The 27742-nt window shown below is 44.6% G+C and overlaps 1 protein-coding gene across 2 annotated transcripts in view; it reads left to right on the top strand.

The window, feature by feature from the left end:
* Positions 1-27742, top strand: part of commd10 (COMM domain containing 10) — a 906178-nt gene that overhangs the window by 11492 nt on the left and 866944 nt on the right. For both annotated transcript variants that reach the window (XM_084323446.1, XM_084323445.1), the window contains exons 3-5: positions 39-149; positions 16484-16639; positions 21034-21144. In XM_084323446.1, coding sequence (XP_084179572.1) covers positions 39-149; positions 16484-16639; positions 21034-21144 — 378 coding nt within the window. The remainder of the gene's footprint in view (positions 1-38; positions 150-16483; positions 16640-21033; positions 21145-27742) is intronic.

Below are 27742 nucleotides of genomic sequence, written 5' to 3'. Positions count from 1 at the left end.
ATAGGTGTTGATCTGTTCCGTTCCTTTCCTTTTCTCAGGGAGAGCGTACCTTCAGCGAGGAGGAGGAGCAGAAACTGCAGGCTGCTCTCTCATTGGACAAGCCGGCTCTCAATCTGGTGCTGGAGACGGCTGCCTTCATTCTAGAACAGGTGAGGAAGAGGGAGGGGCATCTAATAACCTGGATCTAAACTCCATAGTGCTATGATTCTGAACCCGTCATCCGTTTTCTGGAATATGGTGATGTAATCTATGGGCGTGCTGAAGCCTCAACTAGGGCTGGGCGATATGGCCAAAAATGTTATCATGATAAAAAAATTCATATCGTTCGATTTATCGATATTTTTATTAGTATTACATTTTTTTTTTTTTTTTTATTATTATTATTTAAACAACAAATGTATATTTATTTTGCAGCAATTCTTTGTCGTTGCCACCATCTTTAGTGTTACAGACCCTCACACTCCAGTTCTCAGGCTGCAGCTGGTTTGAAAGCGAAAGTAAACAGGCTTCTCTCTGCTGGCTGTGGCTCCAGGGGAGTTGAACAGTTCTGGCTCTGCTAGTTTCTTTTCTATCTTTTGGCACTTTTTTGGTGGACAAACCACTGCACATGTGCACCGTGACTCGCGACTGGAGACTAGCTCTGCTAGCACACATAGCCTACTGTGTACGGTTTCAAACTGTATTTAAAATTAGAAAGCAAACTAAATAAATGGACAAGAGAAAAATAAATATCAATTTGGTCAGTATTGTCATTTGGACAAGCAAAGCCATTACTTTAAGTTGCAGGAAAGAAAGACAAGTCTGTACACTGTCTCTGGTTTTAAAGCTGCCCTGTTGCAGGTCACAATACAAAAAGAAAATCGATTATTGAAATATATCGCGATAATTATCGTTTTATCGCCCACCGCTAGCCTCAACCCTTAAATCCCTGGACTCTGTCTATCACTCTGCCCTCAGATTCATCAAATCAAATCAAATCAAATTTATTTGTAAGGCCCGACAACACATGTTAATGTCTCCATGGGCCGGGCACGTCTTCTTTAACACTATAGGGACCAGCCACGAGTTAACTCGTGTTTCGGTGCCATGCGTTGTGGACCAGAGCCACGAGTTAACTCGTGGCAAGTTTTTTTTTTATCCACTTTTTCTCCCATTTTCTATATTTTCTCCCATCCCAATTTCGTATCATCCAATTCAACCCTCCCCTGTCACGGACGCTGTTTCTTGCCTCCCACAAGCCGGCTGCAATGTGGACTAAGTCATACATAGCACAAGTCCCCTCCGGTACTTGAGGTAACAGCAGTCGCATCTTTTCACCTGTGCAGCTCGATCTCTCAGTGGCGAGGAGTAACGCGTGGGAGGCTCACGCTGCCCCAGACACTTCCTGATTCTACTGCGCAGGCGCACCAACCGACCTGTAGGAGTCGCTGTCCACAACGCCCGATCCCCACCCATCAGTTTCCCACCCCCTAATACGGCCAATGTGTATTAGTATGAACGACCAGCTAAACTGAAAGCAATGTGGAGCGCTGGGCTCGAACAGGCGAGCCCATCGTCTCCGCATTCGTGGCGAGCGCCTTGCCCACTACGCCACGTAGCCGCCAATAATCGTGGCAAGTTGTTATTGTTTTATTCCATATTAATAACGCTATTAACGTCCCCGATCGACTTGCAGGATCTACCCGCATATTTGATTTTCGAAACATGCAATACCGGCCAGATCCGCTTAGGGGCGCCATCGCTCCACTGCAGTATCATTGAGGGCGATTGAAAAAAAAATTGTTTACTGTCTGTGGGCGTTTCATATGAGCCTCTGTCCCAGCCGAACTCCATATTTGATCCCGTTACCAAACGCAGATTTCAGCCTGGAATAATGGGATTTATGATCAACCAATGGACATATCGATCTACCAGATTCTGATGACTAATGACGAAATGCTGCCGGCGATCACATGGGCTGACGGTAGGATACTATTCCCCCAAATTACAGCTGGATTGGACATTGTTTTAAAACGCAACGTGATCGATCAGTGAAAATGGCTACGTAAACGCACATTGTATTGCTAATCAATAATAGTAATCGGCGTCTCCCGCCGCCCCCATTTCATCCATAGATGCTCTGTAATAGTCCGGATGCTACGCAGTTTGTTTTATTTCATTCGTATATATACAGCAGAAATGGCGTTTGATATAACGTGACTAGCCTTTAGCCTATTATCTAGCTCCCCAGAAAAAAGACTAGGCGAAAACTGCGATAAACCTTATATTCACGGCGCCATTAAAATGACAACCAACCGATGGATTTTTATTTTCTTTAAGCCATTATGAAGGCATGGTTTATGCACTCAAGTGACAGAAAGTACATCGGTTTGTTGACAACGCTCGGTCCTCTGGCCTATAAATCGGCGCGGGACGCTGGTCGTCAATGTGTTAAACAAGTCAAGAAGAAACATCACAATAAGTCAAGAACAAAACAAGAACACCATAAGGTCCAAATTTTTTTTAATAAATGCAACACTCCCAGACATACCCCATGCGAAGGTAAGGAAAAACTCACTAAAACCTAGCAATAGGAAAAAATTCACCACATGCAATGTGGAGGAGAGAAACTTTAGAAGGGCCGTTCAAGGGGGGATCGCCCTTCTTAGATGTCGGTGATAGTAGTGTTGCTATAAAACAGGCGAACAGTTGGTAAGCATGCACTCATGTGTGTAGTGAAACACAGATAAGTGAATGCGATAGCAACTGAACATTTTGAGAGATTAAAGATGGAGCTGATAGCGGATCTATTTGAGGCAAAGGGGCGGCGCAAAGAGGGTCGCATCCTCCAGGTCATCATCACGGGAGGTCCAACACTCCGGTCATCACTAATGATAGATACAACACTCATCACTCTGCCCTCAGATCCATCACTAATGATAGATACGACACTCATCACAGTGTCCTTTATGAGAAGGTTGGTTGGTCCTCTCTAATGGAGAGGCGCAACAAACACTGGTATTTGTTCATAAAAAAAAAGAGGGTGATTAACCCACAATACATGGGTTACTGTATGTGCTCACACATCATCGAATTGCATCGTCTGAGATGTTTGGAAGATTCCGTGGATAGTCAAGTCGAGCGGGCGACAGTGGCTTGGGGGGTAGAGCAGTCGTCTTGTAATCCGGAGGTTCCCAGTTCGATTCCCCTCTCCTCCCGGGCAGCGTGTTGAAGTTTCATTGAGCGAGACACTTAACCCATAATTGCTCCCGATGAGCAGGTTGGCTCATTGTATGGTTGCCGCCGCCAATGGTGTGTGAATGTAAGTGAATGAATTAAAGCGCTATATGAATGCACCGTTTACAGTCATGTTTCCCATATGAATCTAGTTATATTTAAATGGACCACTAATGCATTTTGATGATTTGAAATTATGTCTATAGCCCTACTGCAGTTATCAGTCCAGTTAAATCTTTCTTTAAAGGCCCACTTGCAGGTTGTATTTTTGTTCAATAAACAATGTGACTAGGCCAACAGTGACTTTCATGAAGAGGGGAAAAAAAAGTATCAAAATTGACCCAGTTTTAGCGTTTTTATCAAACATTTTGTCCGCCCAACCACAACCACCACGCACGTGCATATTTGAATCCATGGTTCATAACGTGCGTGTGTCATCTTAATGATGACATCACACAAGGTACAGGGCAGCAGGGGGCGCTGAGAATCACAGGCAGGTAGTGGCAGGAAGCAAAGAGCCTTCTTGCTACTACTAGGCTAGCCGAGGATCTAGTATCTGTTTCACCTAACACTAGTGCTCCGTGATCATAGCCATTTATCTCTAAAGCTAACCACTATTTGTAAAAGCCACAACCACGTTACTATATTTTTAAATACTAATGTAAATCATTGTGTCGTTGTACATATTGTGTATAGTTTATAACGTTAGTAGCTAGCTAGCTTGCTAGCCAGCATTCTCGAAACTCCTAACATGCCCCGATTTTAAAATGGTTCTCTCCTCTTTGTATACCTTTGTCCTCACAAACAAAGTATTCTGCCAGGGAACTTATGGACACGACAGTAGTAGTAGTTATAAGGTGTTTGAGCTTGTAACGTTAATGTTAGTTAGCTATCGTGGTAGCCCCTTTCGTGACCGAGTGCATCAGTCATGAAAGGGGCTACTATCGTATCAACATGCCGTGACGTGTAGCTTGCTAGCCGGCATGATGCGTGCAGTGCTTTGCCCCACAGGTCTGAGAAGAGGACCGGCACGTTTGACTCGTTCCCGAAACTCTTCTACATGCCCCGATTTAAAATGTTTCATGACAGTAGACATAATGCTAACGTTAGCGGGGTAACGTTAGCGTTAGCCAGAGCCATATAGCCAGCTTGGTACTATGACCCGTGACAGGGATATGGCATAAGGCTGCAGCCTAACAGACCAATAGCGCTGCTGTACTGAACAACAGGCTGCCTAGTGGTACATGTAGTTCTTTTTTTTACAACATTAAAAACCTTATAACTACCTTGTTTCAACCAAAAATGCAGTTGTAGAATGAATGAATGAATGAAAACTTTATTTAACAGATTGCAGAATGGGTACAATACAGTACGGCTCAATACACACAATTGTTAAGGGGATGCAGACCTGAGAAAGCCGTTTGTCTTGTTTCCATCAGGGTCCCCCATTTTCAATTCATATAGACATTTATGACATACATGACATTTATGGCATAGGGACATATAGGTATTTAGTACTGATACATTTGTGACATAAACGGTATTCAAATATACAGTACTGTTACCCCTAGATCCTGATAGAGTATATACATATGATGGGGAGGGGACTGTACATTAGGAGGGGGTGGGTGGGTGGGAGAGAAATATACATACGGCGGGGAGGGAATATATACATCCGGTGGGGAGACTGTCTATTAGGAGGTGGTCGGGGTTTTGGGCATTTACGGTGGCCAGTTTCGAATTGCAGCCTCCCGTAGGTGCTCTTTAAGAGCGGTTTTGAATGTGGGTAGGGATTCACATTCCTTTACAGCTTTGGGTAGGGCGTTCCAAGGTGGACGCGGGCAAATACTGCGGCATGGTCATGCTGGACCTACAAAAGGCCTTCGACACTGTCAATCACTCCATTCTGTTTGACAAGCTAAAAGCAATTGGTTTTGATAGTCTATCAGTGAGCTGGATGCAATCCTACCTGGAGGGGAGAGAACAGATGGTGGAGGTAAACGGTACCCTATCCCCCCCCCTCACAGTAAGCTGTGGTGTTCCACAAGGAAGCATACTAGGTCCGCTACTGTTCCTAATTTATGCAAATGACATGTCATCAGCCTGTGACTGCAACTTGTTCCTGTTTGCAGACGACTCAGCCCTGCTGGTCTCTGACAAGAACAAGTTACTGGTTGAAAAAACCCTCAGCTCAGAACTAGGCAAAATCTGCATATGGCTCGCTGATAACAAACTATCATTACACATGGGCAAAACAGAGTCCATTCTCTTCGGTTCAAATAACAAACTCAGCAAGACCGACGGCTTCTCAGTTACAGTGGGTGACAATATTGTCACAAGGAAAGAAGATATTACCTACCTGGGTTCCATCCTAGAGGCAAATCTTTCCTGTGACAAAATGGCATCCAATGTAATAAAAAAAAGTCAACCAACGAACTCGATTCTTGTACCGGATCTCCTCACTGGTAAACAAGAATACCCTGAAGACTCTAGCAGGAGCACTCATTCAAGGCTACTACGACTATGCTTGCACCTCATGGTACCAAAGCACCTCAAAGGCGCTAAAAACAAAATTACAAACATCTCAAAACAAACTGGTCAGACTACTGCTTGACCTTACTCCTAGAACCCACCTCACCCCTGCCCACTTTGACAACCTAGGATGGCTTAGAGTAGACGACAGAGTACAGCAACTTGCAATGGGCCTGGTCTACAAGATACACTACACGACCAAGGTACCCATGTACATGACAAAATACTTCCCAAAGGTCAGTGAATACCACGATCACAACACCAGAGGGAGCTCCACAAATCATGTTAAACCCAGATTCGGCTCAAACAAGGGACTAAACACGTTTCGCAATTATGCCACATCAATGTGGAACGCCCTACCCAAAGCTGTAAAGGAATGTGAATCACTACCCACTTTCAAAAACACTCTCAAAAAACACCTAAGGGAGACTGCAACTCGAAACTGGCCCCTGTAAATGTCCGAACACAACCCCCTCCAATGTACAGTAAATTACCAAGTATGGTCTTGTCAATAATCCAATGTACAGTTTTGTTTGTACAGTGTCCCCCACCCACCCCTCCTACCCAACCCCCCCCCCCCCCCCCCCACTCCTACCCAACCCCCCCCCCCCCCCCCCACCCACCCAACCACCTCCAATGTACAGTCCCCCCCCACCTCCACCTACCCAATCCAATGTACAGTTTCTACGTCAAATGTATATACTCTTTTTTTTCTGGACTCTTTTTGTATCACAAACAGTACTGTAATTGCAAATCTGGTATGTCATAAATGTATAGATGTAGCAGTACTGTCTATCTGTATGTCATGTATGTCATATATGTTACGGTGAATTGAAAATGCGGGACCCTGATGTAAACAAGACGAAAGTCTTTCTCTGGTCTGCATCCCCTTAACAATTGTATGTATTGAGCTGTACTGTACTGTACCCATTCTGCAATCTGTTAATAAAGTTTTCAATCAATCAATCAATCAAATCAGTCTCTGGTAGCTGGTCCATCAAAGTCTCTCCGACGATTAAACCCATTTGCGTCTTGTAAGGCGTCCATTTGGATCAAGGAAATAGCTTTCTGCACTCATCAAACTCCATTGTAGTGGATCAGAAGTAGGGGAAAGTTACCTGCAGTGACGTCACGGCACTGATGGTGTCTGATAAGCTTTTTGATTGGCTCCATACATGTTATTCGTGCGTGGACATTTGTAACCCTTTCTGAGTGGAATTTCCGGCGTCAAATGGAAAAAAATAAATAATGAAATTAGATACCAATGATGTAAACTACCCATAATTGAAGAGTAGGGTTTAACCTGCCTTCAAGGAGTGACCATTCTGTCTCTGCTTTGTTTGGCTGAGAAATAGGTGTCCCTCAGCTTTCAGGGGCCACACAGTTGAGAAACACGTGTTGAGCCCACCTCTCCAGCGGGGGGGCGCTGTTGTGTCATGTAAATGTAGTCTATAGGGGTGAATGTTAGTGTTTGAGAGCACAAATAACATCTCTAACACATACATTAAGATGACTGTATGATCCTCTCTTCCTTTCCTTTTGTCTGGTCTCTTTCTATTCTCATTTGTTCTCTCTCTCCTCTCCTTTTTTCTCTTCTCCTTTTTCTCCCTCTCTTTTCCTCTTATCTTCTCTCCTCTCCTCCTTTCCCCATTTCCTTTCATTTCCTCTTCTCTCCCCTCATTCCCTCTTCTCCCCTCTCCTTTCCTCTCCTCTCCTCTATTCTCACCCTCTCCTCTTCTCTCCTCCTCTCCTCTTCTCTCCTCTGTCCTCCTCTCCTTTTCGCTTCTTTCCTTTCCTCTCCTCTACCCCCTTTCCTTTAATTTTCTCTTCTCTTCTCTTCTCTTCTCTTCTCTTCTCTTCTCTTCTCTTCTCTTCTCTTCTCTTCTCTTCTCTTCTCTTCTCTTGTCTTCTCCCCTCTTCTCTTCTCCTCTTCTCTCATATTTTCTCTTCTCTCCTATCCCCTCTTCTCTTATCTTCTCTCCTCCTCTCCTCTGTCCTCTCTTCTCTTTTATTTTCTTTCATCTTCTCTTCTCTTCTCCCCTCTACTCTTCTCTTCTCTTTCCTCTCCTTCCCTTCCCTCTCCTCTCATCTTTCCCCCTCATCTTCTCTCCTCCTCTTCTATCCTCCTCCTCTTTCCTCCTTTCCCCTCCTCCTCCTTTCCTCTCCTCTCTCCTCCTCTCTCCTCTTCTCCTCTCCTCCTCTCTCTTCTCCTCCCTTCTCTCCTCAGCTTTCCTCCTCTCTCCTCTTTCCTCCTCTCTTCTCTCTCAGCTTTCAGGGGCCACACAGTTGAGAAACACGTGATGAGCCCATCTCTCCAGTGGGGGGCGCTGTTGTGTCATGTAAATGTAGTCTATAGGGGTGAATGTTAGTGTTTGAGAGCACAAATAACATCTCTAACACATACATTAAGATGACTGTATGATCCTCTCTTCCTTTCCTTTTGTCTGGTCTCTTTCTATTCTCCTTTGTTCTCTCTCTCCTCTCCTCTCCTTTTTTCTCTTCTCCTTTTTCTCCCTCTCTTTTCCTCTTATCTTCTCTCCTCTCCTCCTTTCCCCCTTTCCTTTCCTTTCCTCTTCTCTCCTCTCATTCCCTCTTCTCCCCTCTCCTTTCCTCTCCTCCTCTATTCTCACCCTCTCCTCTTCTCTCCTCCTCTCCTCTTCTCTCCTCTCCTCTTCTCTCCTCTGTCCTCCTCTCCTTTTCGCTTCTTTACTTTCCTCTCCTATACCCCCTTTCCTTTAATTTCCTCTTCTCTTCTCTTCTCTTCTCTTCTCTTCTCTTCTCTTCTCTTCTCTTCTCTTCTCTTCTCTTCTCTTCTCTTCTCTTCTCTTCTCTTCTCTTCTCTTCTCTTCTCTTCTCTTCTCTCGTCTTGTCTTGTCTTGTCTTGTCTTGTCTTGTCTTCTCTTCTCTTCTCTTCTCTTCTCTTCTCTTCTCTTCTCTTCTCTTCTCTTCTCTTCTCTTCTCTTCTCTTCTCTTCTCTTCTCTTCTCTTCTCTTCTCTTCTCTTCTCTTCTCCTCTCCTCTCATCTTTTCTCTTCTCTCCTCTTCTCTCCTATCCCCTCTTCTCTTATCTTCTCTCCTCTGTCCTCTCTTCTCTTTTATTTTCTTTCATCTTCTCTTCTCTTCTCCCCTCTACTCTTCTCTTTCCTCTCCTTTCCTCTCCTTCCCTTCCCTCTCCTCATCTTTTCCCCTCCTCCTCTCTCCTCTTCTCCTCTCCTCCTCTCATTTCTCCTCTCTTCTCTCCTCATCTTTCCTCCTCTCTCCTTTTCTCTCCTCTCTCCTCTCCTCTCATCTATTTTCGGTGTATTTTCTGTAATCACACTGACTCATGCAGCTACTTCTCAGACTCATTACTGCATGTATTAATGTGTCAGCCATCGCATTGTGTTTCTCTCCAGTAATATAATTGTTTGTGTAATCCACCAGCAGTGTAGAGAACCGAACGCTGACCTGCAGAATGAAATCTCTAATCGGGCAGATTGGCTGAAAATGGAGAACGGCGCACAATTCATTCTCTCAAAAACAAACGTAATTACCGTGCAGCATTTCTATCCAGCAGCAATTTGATTCCAATTATTTAGGCAAAGTTTCTTTTTGACCTTGGTGATGGCTGACTTTTGAAGCACTTTAAAAGTCCAGCCGTGAATGAATGAATGAATGAATGAATGAATGAATGAATGAATGAATGAAAACTTTATTTAACAGATTGCAGAATGGGTACAATACAGTACGGCTCAATACACACAATTGTTAAGGGGATGCAGTCCAGAGAAAGAAGTTTGTCTTGTTTACATCAGGGTCCCCCATTTTCAATTCATAGTGACATTTATGACATAAACAACATACATGACATTTATGACATAGGGACATACATGACATACAGGTATTTAGTACTGTTACATTTGTGACATATACGATATGCAAATATACAGTACTGTTACCCATAGATCCTGACGGAGTATATACATATGATGGGGAGGGGACTGTACATTAGGAGGGGGTGGGTGTGTGGGAGAGAAATATACATACGGTGGGGAGAGAATATATACATATGGTGGGGAGGAGACTGTACATTAGGAGGGGGTGGGTGGGTGGGAGAGAAATATACATACGGTGGGGAGAGAATATATACATGCGGTGGGGACGAGACTGTCTATTAGGAGGGGGTGGGGGTTGGGGGGTTTGGACATTTACGGTGGCCAGTTTCGAATTGCAGCCTCCCGTAGGTGCTCTTTAAGAGCAGTTTTGAATGTGGGTAGGGATTCACATTCCTTTACAGCTTTGGGTAGGGCGTTCCACATTGATATGGCATAATTGCGAAACGTGTTTAGTCCCTTGTTTGAGCCGAATCTGGGTTTAACATGATTTGTTGAGCTTCCTCTGGTGTTTTATTGTTTTATTGTTTTATTGTGGATCCCCATTAGTCTACACCAAAGTGAGACTACTCTTCCTGGGGTCCAAACATTAAAAATATAAAACCACAAACATTGAAGTACTCGCAAGAAAATATCACAACGAACAAAACGGTGAATAAAAGCTCACTCAATATTCATAAGTTAGATATCAAAATTCTCAACCATAAAATACAAATGACATATTCAGTCCATAAGAACAAAACAGATCAAAATCATATATATGATTTGAACTCATATTATAGCATAACTTTTTTCAACTCACCGATCACCTTTATATTTCCATACTAATTTCAAAAGTCAATGGCCAAAATGTAACTCATTATTCATGAGCGCAATTTTAAACTTTTTTTTAAACATAAATTTGTTCCTTATCATAGTTATATTTCTGGGTATTTTATTCCAATAAGCAACTGCTCTATACATTATTGTCTTTTTCAGAGCATTTGTTTTTGGTAGAGGTAAAGTAAAGCATGAATCTAATGCTTGCCTTGTGCTATATCCATGTCTCATATTAGTTGGGTACAGTTGTGAGTGCAAACCCTCCGGTTTCCCAGTATTACAGATATTAAACAAAAAGGTTACCAGGCTACATGCCATCCTCTGTTCCACTGTCATCCAGGTCAGCGCGGCATGCATCACTCCAACACTACTCCTCACAGAGCAGCGCAGAGCGAGGCGTGCCACCCTGTTCTGAGCTAACTGGAGTTTGTTCAGATCAAGCCTAGAGGCGTTAGACCATATAGTAGGACAGTAGTCCAGGCGTGATAAGACCAAAGATTGTATTACAAGCTTTGCTGTACCATTAGTCAACAGATTTTATTTCTTTTTTTTATAAACATAACATAAATTTAGACATACAAGCATTAACAGTAAATATCCTAAGTAAATCACAGGATTATACATTTCAAATCAATATAAATGTAGTTTACGGGATATATATACCTAATACTTGCAATCCAATACAATACATACATATGCTCTTGCTCGCTCTCCCCCCCCCCCCGGACCCCCACTTGGATAATCCATCCATTTTCATTCGTTTCTAACCAGGAACTACAATTCATATGCTAGCTTTTATTCTCTCCACCACTTCTAACCAAATTGCAATGTTAGTTTCACTGATACCTAAAATTCTTGCTGTAGATATCTCTAGATAAATCACATCGAGATAGGTAAGAATCCATACCTTCCGGCAAATTTCTTCCGGTTTAATCCATCGTGAAGCTATCAGCTTTTTAGCAGCTGTAAGACCGGATAAAACTAGTCTCTTTAGCTGTATAGGGGCTACATACTGAAAGACATCATTCAACAGCAATACAGAGGGATGTACAGGTATATTCAGAAGTAAGAATTCTGATAATTGCAGGGTCACTTCTTCCCAGGATTTCTTAACAGGTGGGCAATCCCAATACATATGCATAAATGTACCCTCATCACCATTTGTACATAAAGAACATATAGAATCTTGTCTAAGTCCCATTCTGTTCAATCTTATAGGAGTCAGGTATGTCCTGTGAATATAATTAAGATTAATCTGTTGATGATCCGGGTTGCGTGAGGCAATTCGAACGTTTGCCCAGACTTCTTGCCAATCAAAATCTACTTCCAAATCTGGTATATCCCTCCTCCATACTAAGTCTAAGGGAAGGATTTCATACGAAGACGTTAGTAAGTGATGATAAAAATCAGATGCGAATCCTCTCGATGTCTCTCTTTCATAGAAGAATTTGTGATATCTGTGATGCTCAATTGGTATTTTTAATGGGACTCCATGAGCCTTCAAACATTTTAATAACTGTGCGTAGAAATAATATGTGGAACTGGTGAGGTAAATCTTTTTATGTATATCATGATAGCTACAAAAACCCAGTTTGTTGAAAACATCTCCCAATGTATGTATGCCCTGCTTTTCCCATTTGGGGTATCTGATAGGTCGTTTCCCAATAAGGAGTGCATTGGTACACTGGTTGAAGAAACATGGCTTGGCTTCAAAACCAAATTTTCAACGATACTAAACAACATGGCCCCCCTAAGAACCACCAGGGTAAAAGATCGCGCAGAGCCGTGGATGCACGCTGAAATACTGACCGCTATGAAAACCAGAGACAAAAAATGCTCTGAGTTTCGTAAAAGTCAGTCAAAGCTTACCATAAGCACGAGCAGTGAACTCCAAGCCCACGTGACTGAACTCAAACTGGAAAGAAACAGACTAAGAAATGATGTAAACTCCATGATCAAAACAGCAAAAAAAAATTCATCAATGACAAAACCGAGGAAAACAAAAACAAACCACGTGAACTTTGGAAATTACTCAATAACCAACTAGGCTGCAGTAAAAAACTTAAAACCAGATTCTCAAACATAAACATAAAGACTGACAACACGCTCTCCCCCCCCTGCTGCTGAATCCCTCATTCACGCCTTCATCTCCTCCCGCCTGGACTATTGCAACTCCCTCCTCACTGGTATCACCTCCCGCTCCCTCCATAAACTGCAAATGGTCCAAAATTCAGCTGCCCGCCTCCTCACTAACACCCGGTCCCGCGAACACATCACTCCTGTCCTCCACTCTCTCCACTGGCTCCCGATCAAACACAGCATAAACTTTAAAACACTACTCCTCACCTTCAAAGCCCTCCACAGCCTGCCCCCCCCCCCCCTACCTGACTGATCTCCTTCTTCCCTACCGCCCCACCCGTTCCCTCCGGTCCTCCTCCACTGCCTCCCTCACTGTCCCGACATCCAAACTTAAAAACTTTGGAGATCGGGCCTTCTCTTGTACTGCACCCCGACTCTGGAACTCCCTCCCCCAGTCCATCAGAGACTCCCCTACACTCTCCACCTTCAAAGCTCGCCTCAAAACCCACCTGTTCTCCCTTGCCTTCAACCCCCCCCACCCATAACCCCCCCCCCCCCCCCCCCAACCTGATTGATGTCTGTCTCCAGTCTTTTTGTGCTATCATGCTGTCTTCCCTGTTCCCCCCATGGTCTCATGTTCCTTTTGTTTCCTTGTTGTTTCTTTGTTTTGTTTATTTGCTTTTGTTTCTTTGTTTTTACTTTTGCTCCCGACTATTGTCAGCGACTTCGGGTTATTGAGAAGCGCTATATAAATTAAATGAATTATTATTATTATTAATGTACAGCCCCCCCCCCACCTACCCAACCTCCCCCAATGTACCGTTTTTACGTCAAATGTATATACTCTTTTCTGGACTCTTTTTGTATCACAAACAGTACTGTTTTTGCAAATCTGGTATGTCATAAATGTATAGATGTAGCAGTACTGTATATCTGTATGTCATGTATGTCATATATGTCCTGATGAATTGAAAATGGGGGACCCTGATGTAAACTAGATGAAAGTCTTTCTCTGGTCTGCATCCCCTTAACAATTGTGTGTATTGAGCTGTACTGTATTGTACCCATTCTGCAATCTGTTAATAAAGTTTTCAATCAATCAATCAATGGAGTTAGTTTTTGCAGCTGCTGCTAGCTAGCTAGCTAACGTTAGCCACCCAGCAACTGTAGCCAGCTAATACGGTCTGTGCTGGCTGCACCTTTTAATTCGCAATGGAGTGGAGCCAACTAACTGTACAAATTGATGTGATTGGCTGAGACTGTATTTTGTACGGTTGGCTGGCTGGCTGTTGTGGATTGGGGTAGCCAGCTAGCTGGCTGGAAGTTCGTAGTGGAGTAGCTGGCTAGCTGGCTGTTGTTAAAGGTAGCCATTTGGCAGTTCGTAGTGCAGTAGCTGGCTGTTGTTAAAGGTGCCAGCTGGCAGTTCATAGTGCAGTAGCTGGCTGGCTAACGTTGGCCAATATAGCTGTAACTGCACGCCAATGATGCTAGCCTTATGTGATCTTATGAGTTTCAGTTCATAGGAAAATACTTTGACTATAATGGTCAGAAGTAAATTAACTTAGATGCTGTTAACCAGACGAGACAGAATATTAACCAGACAGAATATTAACCAGACAGACGAGACAGAATATTAACCAGACAGAATATTAACCAGACGAGACAGAATATTAACCAGACAGAATATTAACCAGACAGAATATTAACCAGACAGAATATTAACCAGACAGAATATTAACCATCCTAAGTTTGATGAGTATTGGCAGTGAAACGGTGCTGCTGGTACCCCGACCCCTAAATGACCCCTAAATGACTCTTGAATTACCCCTGGGTGCCCCCTGTCCTCTGCAGGCCGTGTACCACAGCGTGATGCCGGCCTCCCTGCAGCAGCACAACCCCTAAATGAGCCCTTCCCAGAGACAGTCGCATTTCTCTCCTCTCCCCAGGCTCCTCAAGGCCGTTCCTACCGCCGCCTCTACTGCTCCATGAAGCCCGACGCTGCTATGCTCTGTGCTTCGTGCCGGTTGGACTATACTCAAATCAACTCTAAATGGATCTAATCAGTGGATTGCATATTTTCGTCAAGGAGCAGAATAAGGCTAACCCTCTCTGCCTCTTGGGACATCATAATCGGGCTACCAACTTGAAGACGTGGTCATTTTTGGATTATCGAAGCTTTTGGACTGCAATAAGAAGATTTTGGATCTGTTTGCCGCACACAGGACCTACCAAAAGGAACTGATTAAGACACTTGGACACTTGGACTAATACATTCAGTCATTTGGACGGAGTTGTTAAAACTCACTCCACTCAAATCAATAGTTATATTTCACTCTACTCAAATCAAATTTAAAGTGACGTGGCTGTGATAAATGTTGCCAGTCAGTTCAGCCAAAACAAATTCCTGGACCAAGGTCGAACCAGGGAGTTGCTGGAGTCGAAGGCCCTCTGGGAGATAAGAGTGGCAAGTGGCTCCCCCACCCCCAATCCCTATACCCAATCCCCCCTCCCGCGTGTACGCCTGGCGCCTATGCTGGAGGGGTGCCAAAGTGACTGTCTCATCGCCAAAATCCCACCCCCTATGACGGCAACGGTAGTCATCTCCCAGCTCCTCCCCCTCCGGTCCTAGCTGACGGCAACTGTAGTCAGAGTCGAGTCCGGAAATTCTCTCCGTCCTCCCTCCCCCCCGCACCACCCCCTCCCCTCGGGGTGCTCTGAGACACACAGACTCAAGGCTAGTTTAACATGTCTCAACAAATGCGCATGTTTGTATTAATTAAAGGGGAACTATTTTACTATTTCTTTCACTATTTGGGCACTTTTACACAATTCCTGTGAGTCTATGGAACACCTCTGTAATATATATATTTTTTTTATTCATTGTTTTGTATTTCTAATCAAGTCCTCAAAAACAGCATTTTTCTACCTCAAGATCTCGAGCTGTTTTGAGCCTGGGCTCCTAAACCACTGCGCAGCGTCGTCTTCGCCTGAACATTAACATGCAGTGGTGTCTTTATGACATCACATATAGGCACATTTTCAAATGACTCAGTTCAGTGAGGGTGAATATTGTGAGAGGAGAATTGGAAGAATGCGCCAATATGAGAATTTTGAGACATAGATCATATTAATATAAGTTCACATAGCTAGGAAACAATGCTAAACACTCAAAGGCCATTTATAAGATAGTTCCCCTTTAATGATTGTGCCATTATTGCTATCAAATGTAATAATTGTGAATGATTTTCTGTAATGAGTTGTATGTGTATGTATCAAGCATCCTTGACTTCCAGGGACAACGATGTTGTATTTTTCTTTTATTATTATTATTTTTTAAACATAACATAAAATTAGACACACAAGCATTAACAGTAAACATCCAATGTAAATCACAGGACTATACATTCCATTTGAATCAATATAAATGTAGTTTACGAGATATATACCTAATACTTGCTATCTAATACAATACATATGCTCTTGCTCGCTCTCCCCCCCCCCGGACCCCCACTTGGATAATCCATCCATTTTCATTTGTTTCTAACCAGGCACTACAACTCATATGCTAGCCTTTATTCTCTCCACCACTTCTAACCAGATTGCAATGTTGGTTTCACTGACACCTAAAATTATTGCTGTAGATATCTCTAGATACATCACATCGAGATAGGTCAGAACCCATACCTTCCGGCACATTTTATCCGGTTGAATCCATCGTGATGCTATCAGCTTTTTAGCAGCTGTGAGACCGGATAAAACTAGTCTCTTTAACTGTAATAGGGGCTGCAAACTGAAAAACATCATTCAACAGCAATACAGCTGGACAACGATGTAAATAAGTCATTGGCTTTTTCGTTCCTATCCTTGACAAAAGCAAATATGTCATGTAATGATCTGTATATGTTTTGTTGTCTAAATAAATACCTACCTACCCTAAATGACCCCTGTGTGCCCTGTGCTCTGCAGGCGGTGTACCACGGCGTGAAGCCGGCCTCCCTGCAGCAGCAACTGGAGGCGGTGCGGCTGGACCAGGACAAGGTCGAGGTGTTCTCCCAGACCTGGAGCGCCTCGGGCCCCGAGGTGGTGGACAGGCTCCGGCACCACATCTTCGCCCCCAAGAAGGTAAGAGGCGACCTTTGATGAAATCTAACCTTCTTCTTAGATTTATATACCGCCTTTCAAGGAACCCAAGGCACTTAACCCTTTCATTACCACACTACAGAAGGTTAACCGTCTGTAGTGTGGTAGTGAAAGGGTTAACTTTCTGTAGTGTGGTTGTGGAAGGGTTAGCCCTTTGTCGTGTGGCAGTGAACGGGTTCACCTTCTGTATTGTCGCAGTGAAAGGGTTAACCCTTCGGTAGTGTGGTAGTGAAAGGGTTAACAGAAGAGGGGGACAAACTACGGCGAAGGAAATCAGAGGGACATATACCTCTATCGTATAAAGAGGGAGACAAACTAAGGGGAAGGAAATCAGAGGGACAGTTGGGTAAAGGAGGGAAGTCAGGCAGAGTCATGCATACATTTGGTGAAGAGGTGAGATTTGAGTAGTGATTTGAAGGAGTCCAGGGATGTAGCCTTGCGGATGTTTGGAGGGAGGGAGTTGCAGGGGGTGGGTGGGGCAACACAGAAGGCTCCGGGACCGACAGTTCCCACGGTTGTGGAGCCAGATGGCTACTGGCAGGAAGGACTGGCCAGGGCGGTTTGTGGTGTGTCGGTGGCGTGGCGGATAAGTCTATGGCTGAACTCATTTTTATTAAAAAGAAAATTTGTATTTGTTAATTGAGGTTCTGCGGCGCTGCCAGGGGTGTAAAACGTTACTCAAGTAAAAGTCAGAGTATCTGGCTAAAAACACACTTGAGTAAAAGTAAAAACTTTTTTTCTGACCGTCTATTCTTCTGATGGCAGGTGTTTAATCAAAGATCCCCGCTTTCTAGTCTTGCACAAGGACCAATCAGCATGGGTATGTGTGGGTTAATTTTCCATTGATTGGCTGTTTTTAAATAAAGTGCGGATTAATAACGTTAACGTTAGTTCGGAACAAATATACTAATTAAAATGTTTGGACCTGTGAGATTTGTACTTCGTAGGTCTGCATTTTAAATGTAAGGAGTAAAAAGTATGTTTTTTTTCACTGAAATGTAATTGAGTAAAAGTAAAAGTACAAGTATACAAACCTAATAATACTCAAGTAAAGTACAAATCCCCAAAAACAGTACTTAAGTATTAAGTAACGAAGTACAATTACTCAAGTACTTTACACCCCTGGGCGCTGCTCAGGTAGGCGGTGTGTCCCGGGCTCGACGCTCTCCCCTCCCTACACACCCACCGCTGAAGTGCCATTGAGCAAGGCACTTAAGCCACAGTTCTTCCAGTGGAGCTGGTCAGTGGTCAGACTGTGGTTGTACTGGGCGGCTCCCACGTGTGAAGCAGGGAGTCGCTGAACTAGAGCGCTCTCGCTCTGCCATATCTACCCTTTGTGAATAAAGGTTTGGCGATCTGGATGTCACTCACAAGGAGGATGTTCTTATTCTGATTACCAACTGTCTCGCCTGTTTTATTGCAACACTACTACTATCACCGACATCTTTTTTTTTATCCACTTTTTCTCCTCCTATTTTTCTGTATTTTCCTCCCATCCTAATTTAGTCGTTATGCCAATTCCCCCCTCCCCTTCCTGGTCGTTCCACGCATGTGCCCCCCACTGGTTGGTCTAGGGAGCCCTGAAGTCTATCACATGCTTCCTCCGATACATAGGAGACAGCCAGCGGCTCTCTTTTCACCTGCCAGCGCGGACTCTCATTGGTGAAGTGTAACGCGTGGGAGGTCACACTACCTCCACCATTTCCCTCCCTCGCTGTGCAGGCACCCTGACCGACCTGTAGGAGTCGCTGTTTACAACAACCAGGACCCACCCTCGCCGGGTTTCCTTACCTTCCTTACCTTCGCGTGGGGTATGTCTGGGAGTGTTGCATTCATTTATTTAAAATGTTTTGGACTTTATGGTGTTTTTGTTTTGTTCTTGATTTATTGTGATGTTTCTTCTTGACTTGTTTAACACTTTGGCGACCACTGGGCTTAGTCTAATTAGTGGCTAGAGGACCGGGGAATGTAAACAGACGTGATCCTGTTTGTTGAGCTATATCTATACTTTATAGTATTGCTATCTGTCCATTCTCATTGTCACTTGAGTTCATAAACCGTCCCTTCAAAATGGCTTAAAGAAAAAAAAATCCATCAATAGGTTGTCATTTTATAGCGCCGTGAATATAAGCTTTATCGCAGATTTCGTCTCATATATTTTCTGGAAAGCTAGTTATGGAGCTAAAGGCTACTAACGTTATATTCAACGGCATTTCTGTTTTATATATGCTAAAGAAATAACACAAACTGCATATGATCCGGGCTCTCCCAAAGCATGTATGGATGAAAGGGGGGCGGCGCGGGACGGCGTTTAGTATTATTGATTACCAATACAGTGTCCGTGTAACTAGCCACATTCACTGATCGAATGCTTGCGTCTCACAACAATGTCTGATCCGGCTGTAATTTAGGTGAATAAGGTCTTACCGTCAGCCCGTGGGATACCCTACAGCATTTCCCCGTTATCGATCGGCATCTGGTAGATCGATATGTCCATTGGTTGATGATAAATCCCCTTATTCCATGGTGAAATCTGTGATTCGAAACGTAATCAACGGTGCATGCTGTTGGTTCGGGATCAGGGTAATATGAAACGCCATTGGAAGGTAAAATTTCTTTTTTTCCATTCGCCCACATGGTATACTGCAGTGGAGCGATGGCGCCCCTAAGAGGATCTGGCCGGTATTGCATGTTCGCAATTCCACAGACTAGGGTAGATCTGCAGAGCCGGTCGGGGATCTTGATCTGGTTATTAATATGGAATAAAACAATAACAACTTGCCACGGCTATGTACGTGCCTCTGGTCCACAACGCATGGCACCGAAAGCCGTATATATACGTGGCCGGTCCCCATTGTGTTAAAGAAGACGTGTCCGGCCCATGGGGACATTAACGTGTGTTGTCGGGCCTTACAAATACATTTGATTTGATTTGATTGGTTCTTATGATGAATTGAAAATGGGGGACCCTGATGTAAACAAGACGAACGTCTTCCTCTGGTCTGCATCCTCTTAACAATTGTGTGTATTGAGCCATACTGTATTGTACCCATTCTGCAATCTGTTAATAACATTTTCAATCAATCAATCAATTCCTACTCTTTGAGTTGGATGTCCACGGGTGGTGTTTGTGCATCCTGTTGCAGAGCCGGTCGGGGATCTTGATCTGGTTATTAATATGGAATAAAACAATAACAACTTGCCACGGCTATGTACGTGCCTCTGGTCCACAACGCATGGCACCGAAAGCCGTATATATACGTGGCCGGTCCGGCGGTCCCCATTGTGTTAAAGAAGACGTGTCCGGCCCATGGGGACATTAACGTGTGTTGTCGGGCCTTACAAATACATTTGATTTGATTTGATTGGTTCTTATGATGAATTGAAAATGGGGGACCCTGATGTAAACAAGACGAAAGTCTTTCTCTGGTCTGCATCCCCTTAACAATTGTGTGTATTGAGCTGTACTGTATTGTACCCATTCTGCAATCTGTTAATAACATTTTCAATCAATCAATCAATCAATTCCTACTTTTTGAGTTGGATGTCCACGGGTGGTGTTCGTGCATCCTGTTGCCCCCCCCCCCCTGATGGGCCTAGACGGCGACTGTCACCGTTACCGGTGAAGATATTTACCGACCTAGTAATCAAGCCGCCCCAGCTGTGAGCGGAAGACACTCTGAACAGAACCGTAGATCAAATCTCCTGGCGTGATTGAGACAGTCGCACCGCATCCAACACTTAGATTTTTAGATTGAAGTTTGTTTTGCTGTTACAGCACAGACTCTCTCCCAAATGTTAATTGGTGCATTTTTATTTAACAGCTTTTGTCCAAAGCGCTTTACAATTTGTTCCTCACATTTTACCCATTCACTCACCGACGGCGGAGGCGACCATGCAAGGTGCCAACCTGCTCATCGGGAGCAGTTTGGGGTTAAGTGTCTTGCTCGCTCAAGGACACTTCGACACGCTGCCTGGGAGGAGCGGGAATCGAACCGGGAACCTCCAGGATTACCAGACGACCGCTCTACCTCCTGAGCCACTGTTGCCCAAGTGAACCAACGTTGCTCTTTATAGAGGAAGCTCTTTGAAACAGAGTGAACCAACGTTGCTCTTAGAGGAAGATTCTTTGAAACAAAGTGATGGTAGCTGGAAGCTTCTTTATATGGTAAAGGTGGTGGGTGGGGTAGGAGCACCACAGCCAATCAGATCATCTCTTCTCTAGTTTCAAACAGTGTTCCAAGGATCCAGTTTAGTAGTAACAGTATATGTGTGTATGTGTGTGTTTGCTCTGAACGTGTGTTGCCATGTGTGTACCTTACAGTGTGTGTGTTGCTATGTGTGTACCTCACAGTGTGTGTGTGTGTGTGTCTCAGCTGGAGCAGGTGGGCTGGCAGATGAACCTGGAGATGGCTCAGTCCAGCCGGGCCAAACTGAAGACCCCCAGCGCTGTGCTGCAACTGGGGCTCTGCAACCAGGACACCCAGGTACACACACACACACACACACACACACACACACACACACACACACACACACACACACACACACACACACACACACACACACACACACACACACACACACACACACACGCACACACGCACGCACACACATGGCAGCGTGGGGAGCTGTTTATCCCACTCAGCCTCCAGATGCCTCTCTGTTCTAACCTGGCAAGGTGTGGCAAGCAGCCAGGAGCCAATCAGCTGTCTGGACACTCACATCCAGGAGCCAATCAGCTGTCTGGACACTCACATCCAGGAGCCAATCAGCTGTCTGGACACTCACATCCAGGAGCCAATCGGCTGTCTGGACACTCACATCCAGGAGCCAATTAGCTGTCTGGACACTCACATCCAGGAGCCAATCAGCTGTCTGGACACTCACATCCAGGAGCCAATCAGCTGTCTGGACACGCACATCCAGGAGCCAATCATCTGTCTGGACACTCACACCCAGGAGCCAATCAGCTGTCTGGACATGCACATCCAGGAGCCAATCATCTGTCTGGACACTCACACCCAGGGCGGGACTGTGCTCAGCTGCCATGGTCATAAATCAACATTACAATTAGGGATGCTCGATATTGGCTTTTTTACCTATACCGATATTGTCCAACTCTTAATTTCCGATACCGATATCAACCGATATCAACCGATACCGATATATGCAGGGTTCCCCCCCCCCCCCCAAAAATGGAATAATTTCAGGTAATTAACATTACATATCTCTTGTTGTGGAATTAACACAACATTATGCATACTTTTGACAATACATAAAATCAGAATTTGTTCTTACATGCTTGCCTGGGTAAATAAAGGTTATAGAAATGTAAAAAAAAAATTAAGAATTTGAAAACCGATACCGATATTTTCCGATATCACATTTTAATGCCGATATCGGCCGATAATATCGGTAGGCCGATAATATCGGACATCCCTAATTACAATGATTCGTTTGTTTATTTATTTTGTCTGTCCATAGAGACTCATACTGTACATCAGGGGTGCCCAACCTTTTTTGAACCAAGATCTACTTTTTAATTTGCCACCTAGCCGAGAGCTACCAGCCCAAATTTGTCCTACTCTCGGCTAGTATTAGTATTAGTATATTATATATATATATATATATATATATATATATATATATATATATATATATAGTAGTATATATGATGAATTGAAAATGGGGGACCCTGATGTAAACAAGACGAAAGTCTTTCTCTGGTCTGCATCTGGTCTGCATCCCCTTAACAATTGTATGTATTGAGCTGTACTGTACTGTACCCATTCTGCAATCTGTTAATAAAGTCAATCAAATCAATCAATCAATCAGTAGTAATAGTATTACCCATTCAATATGCACATGACAGAAAATATTATATGGCATATAATATTTTCTGTCATGTGCATATTGAATGGGTATATAATATAATATGCTATTTTATATATCATTGTAACAGTGTAGTGTAGGAATTACAAGAATGACAAGACTGTAACTGTAACTTCTCACGTTTATTTCACACTCTGCATACACACTGACAACACACACACTCAGTTCAATGGGCATGAGAAAACATATGTTTACATTGCCAAAGCAAAAGTGGAACAATACAATCAAAACAAAAATATATGTACAATTAAAAGGGAATAGGAATGATGTGTAAACAGAGCTGTCACATTGCAAAATGGAATACAATCAAAAAACAATTCCACAAAAAGGTCTGTCAACAGTCACTGATAGTTCTCCTTTATCTGTTTTTTTTAATTTTTTATTAAATGTCTCTACCTTAGTGAGAACGCTGGCACTGGGAAGAGGAAGCTAGTTTTTCAAAGTCTGGGTTGTAGGAGCTGGTTGCAAGCCTCAGGCAGTCCACAAGATGGTCATCTGTTAATGTGGTTCTGTACTTGGACTTGATGATCTTCATGTGAGAGAAAGCGGCAGCCACAGTCAATGCCTCTTTTACACAGTCGCCGTCTTTGAAGGATTTTTTCTTTTTAGCGAGAATGTGACTGACACGATAAGATGCAATTGTTGCAGCTTTTGCCTTGGTGTTGGGCTTCGTAAAAGTGGACTGTTGTCCCACTAGTGAAGACTTCATCTGCTGGAGTTCTGTTCTTCGTAGGACTGTTTTTGGAGGAAAATCCGCGCAGTGTTTCTTGTGCATCGTTGTATAATGTCGCTCCAAATTACCCTTTTTCGGCACAGCCACGGTTTGTTTGCAAATCAGACAGACTGATTTTGCGTTGAAATAAACAAAAAGGTAAGCCTCCTCCCACTCTTCATGGAAATGATATGTTTTTGGTCTTTTGGCTGCTCCGGTTCTGCTTGCGGCGCTGACGCTGGTGCTATCCGGTATCTCGTCGGAGGCGCCGTTGGAGCTGCTCCCTGGCGGCGGCAGCTCGTCGGAGGGTCCTGACTGGCGGCAGTGAGGTCTTGCTGGCGTTGTTGAAAAGTAGTGTCCTCTGAATGAACCTCTTTTTTGCTGGTGGTGTTCCATTCATCTTGCAGTTTCGAGTGACTCAAGGCTGGTCTCAGAGCCACGTTTATACTGTACCTGCCAGGTGATGGGCCCGACCCCCACTCATGCCACTCCATGAAAACAAAGGCCCCAATTTGCATCCCTATGGGTGAAGCTCGCTGTCCGGAATGTACGGAATGTAGACGGTATCGATTGGCTCAGGCTGCCTGACTGCCTGTTATACACAGGACTGCTCGAACGTTTTTTGTCCTCCCCTCCCAATCAAATCAAATTAAATGATTTTCCAAAATAATCTCGCGGTCTACTTGAAACCAGCGCGCGATCTACCGGTCGATCGCGATCGACTGGTTGGGCACCACTGCAGTGTACATACTGAAGCCACCAGGATTGGATTTTGTGTGTGTGTGTGCGTGTGCGTGTGTCCACGGGGATTTAAACTGTAGCTAGCAGGACTGCATTGTGTTCATTTATTCATACTCTCTAGTATTGTCTCCAGGTATTCTGTCTTTACTAGTATATTCTCTGGTTTTGTCCATGTGAGATTGGTAGAATAACCAACAGATAAGTACTACAGTACTTGTACAGTTACTGTAGCTAGCATTGGACAGTTTGGACTATGCTCTCTCTCCTCCCTGCGTCTCTCCTCCATCTCTCCTCTCTCCTCTCCCTCTCCTCTCTCATCCCTCCCTCTCTCCTCTCTCTCATCTCTCCTCTCTCTCATCTCTCCTCTCTCTCATCTCTCCTCTCTCTCCCTCTCTCCTCTCTCTCATCTCTCCTCTCTCTCTCCTCTCTCTTTCTCATCTCTCCTCTCCCCTCTCCTCTCTCCTCCCTCTCCTCTCTCTCCTCTCTCCTCCCTCTCCCTCTCCTCTCTCTCCTCCCTCTCTCCTCCCTCTCTGTATATGTTTTAAATGGTTTGATATGGTTTTGAGTATAGTACTTTGAATTGTATGTAAATTGTTCAGCGCTTTGTCAACTTCTGTTGTTTAAACTGTGCTATATAAATAAAACTGACTTGACTTGAGAGAGAGAGAGAGAAAGAGAGATAGAGGAAACACGGAAGAGAGAGGAATGAGAGAGGCAAGAGAAAGGAGAGAAAGAGGAGAGAGGAGAGATAGAGACGAGAGAGAGAGGAAAGAGAGGAGAGAGAGGAGAGAGAGAGGAGGGAGAGAGGAGAGAAAGAGGAGAGCACACACACACGCACGCTGGGGCTGATCATTCCCCTCTGGGCCTATACTGTTGTTCCAACCGACAAGAGACCGTTTGATATTCCCTCCCAGGGGGGGGTGTCTGCGGTGCGTCTGCCCAGGCAGCGTACAGCACTGGGGGGCGCTGGCACATCTTCTAATTGCTGCCATGCCTAAACGCAGGCCTATAGGCCTTTAAGTATATACAAATACATCTTATATACACAAATACATGTCTCTCTTTATCTCTCCGCGTGCGACAGCAGGGAGGATCTGCGGCTCTGTTTGCCCCCGGAGCATCACACGAAGGAGGCGTTAATTTATTTAAATCCACTTCCATGATCCCGCAGCTGGGGGGGGGGGGGGTAGCTGGTGGAGGAGGAGGAGGAGGAGGAGGAGGAGGTAGTTGGTGGAGGAGGAGGTTGTAGTTGGTGGAGGAGGAGGTTGGTGGAGGAGATAAGTATATATATGTTGCTTGGTTTGTCTCAGAAAAATAAACGTTTTATAACATAAACAATTACAATTAGCCTTAAACATTATGCTAATGCAACCACCAGTTTAACAGAAAACATGGACCTAGTGAGCAGGCTGTTACACCCAGTGGTGCAGTCGTAATATGGGAACTGCCCAAACTGCACGCACGCTCCCGCGCACGCGCATACATGTTCCCTCGGTTGCGCACAGAACAGATGATTATTATGCATAAATGTTTTAAATGTAATTGTAGTTACAATTTCTTTAATTGAATTAACTTAAACTAGAAAAGTAAATGCAAACTAAATTAACAATGTAACTTAGTTAGTTTACAGAAGGACAGTTTCCTTCAGAGACTGAAGCACAACTTAATGTCTCATCCTTCCAGTCGGGACCACAGATCAAGCAACCCCCCACCAATTGGTACAGGGCTTGTATTTTGGTTTGGCTCTTCTCGTTGTTATGCTATCGGTATCCTATTATTATGCAAAGTCTAGGTGATAAGTGCCGGCCGGGTACTTGCCGCACGGTGCGACGAGTCCAGTGACGATTGTGAAAGCATTTTTGTGTGCGCGCGTGCACATCCGCGCGCACTTCTGCCTCAGTGATCTACTACAACGGCATGTAACCGCGTGTGTGCACGACTGCATCGCTGGTTACACCCCTAGTGAGCAGGCTGTTACACCCCTAGTGAGCAGGCTGTTACACCCCTAGTGAGCAGGCTGACTTTACACCCCTAGTGAGCAGGCTGACTTTACACCCCTAGTGAGCAGACTGACTTTACACCCCTAGTGAACAGGCTGACTTTACACCCCTAGTGAACAGGCTGACTTTACACCCCTAGTGAGCAGGCTGACTTTACACCCCTAGTGAGCAGACTGACTTTACACCCCTAGTGAGCAGACTGACTTTACACCCCTAGTGAGCAGACTGACTTTACACCCCTAGTGAACAGGCTGACTTTACACCCCTAGTGAGCAGGCTGTTACACCCCTAGTGAGCAGACTGTCTTTACACCCCTAGTGAGCAGACTGACTTTACACCCCTAGTGAGCAGACTGACTTTACACCCCTAGTGAACAGGCTGACTTTACACCCCTAGTGAGCAGACTGACTTTACACCCCTAGTGAGCAGGCTGACTTTACACCCCTAGTGAACAGACTGACTTTACACCCCTAGTGAACAGACTGACTTTACACCCCTAGTGAACAGGCTGACTTTACACCCCTAGTGCACAGACTGTTACACCCCTAGTGAGCAGACTGACTTTACACCCCTAGTGAACAGGCTGACTTTACACCCCTAGTGAACAGACTGTTACACCCCTAGTGAGCAGACTGACTTTACACCCCTAGTGAGCAGACTGACTTTACACCCCTAGTGAACAGGCTGTTACACCCCTAGTGAGCAGACTGACTTTACACCCCTAGTGAGCAGACTGAATTTACACCCCTAGTGAGCAGACTGACTTTACACCCCTAGTGAGCAGGCTGTTACACCCCTAGTGAGCAGACTGACTTTACACCCCTAGTGAGCAGGCTGTTACACCCTTAGTGAACAGACTGACTTTACACCCCTAGTGAGCAGGCTGACTTTACACCCCTAGTGAACAGACTGTTACACCCCTAGTGAGCAGACTGACTTTACACCCCTAGTGAACAGACTGTTACACCCCTAGTGAGCAGACTGACTTTACACCCCTAGTGAGCAGACTGACTTTACACCCCTAGTGAGCAGACTGAATTTACACCCCTAGTGAGCAGACTGACTTTACACCCCTAGTGAGCAGACTGACTTTACACCCCTAGTGAGCAGGCTGACTTTACACCCCTAATGAACAGACTGACCTTACACCCCTAGTGAGCAGACTAACTTTACACACCTAGTGAACAGACTGACTTTACACCCCTAGTGAGCAGACTGACTTTACACCCCTAGTGAGCAGACTGACTTTACACCCCTAGTGAACAGGCTGTTACACCCCTAGTGAGCAGACTGACTTTACACCCTTAGTGAACAGACTGACTTTACACCCCTAGTGAGCAGGCTGTTACACCCCTAGTGAGCAGACTGACTTTACACCCCTAGTGAACAGACTGACTTTACACCCCTAGTGAGCAGACTGACTTTACACCCCTAGTGAGCAGGCTGACTTTACACCCCTAGTGAGCAGACTGACTTTACACCCCTAGTGAGCAGACTGACTTTACACCCCTAGTGAGCAGACTGACTTTACACCCCTAGTGAACAGACTGACTTTACACCCCTAGTGAGCAGGATGACTTTACACCCCTAGTGAGCAGGCTGACTTTACACCCCTAGTGAACAGGCTGACTTTACACCCCTAGTGAACAGGCTGACTTTACACCCCTAGTGAGCAGACTGACTTTACACCCCTAGTGAGCAGGCTGACTTTACACCCCTAGTGAGCAGGCTGACTTT

The sequence above is a fragment of the Notolepis coatsorum genome (genome assembly GCF_963971535.1).
Source record: "Notolepis coatsorum genome assembly, chromosome: 10".
Lineage (NCBI taxonomy): Eukaryota > Metazoa > Chordata > Actinopteri > Aulopiformes > Paralepididae > Notolepis > Notolepis coatsorum.
This window is presented reverse-complemented; position numbering and strand designations above follow the sequence as displayed.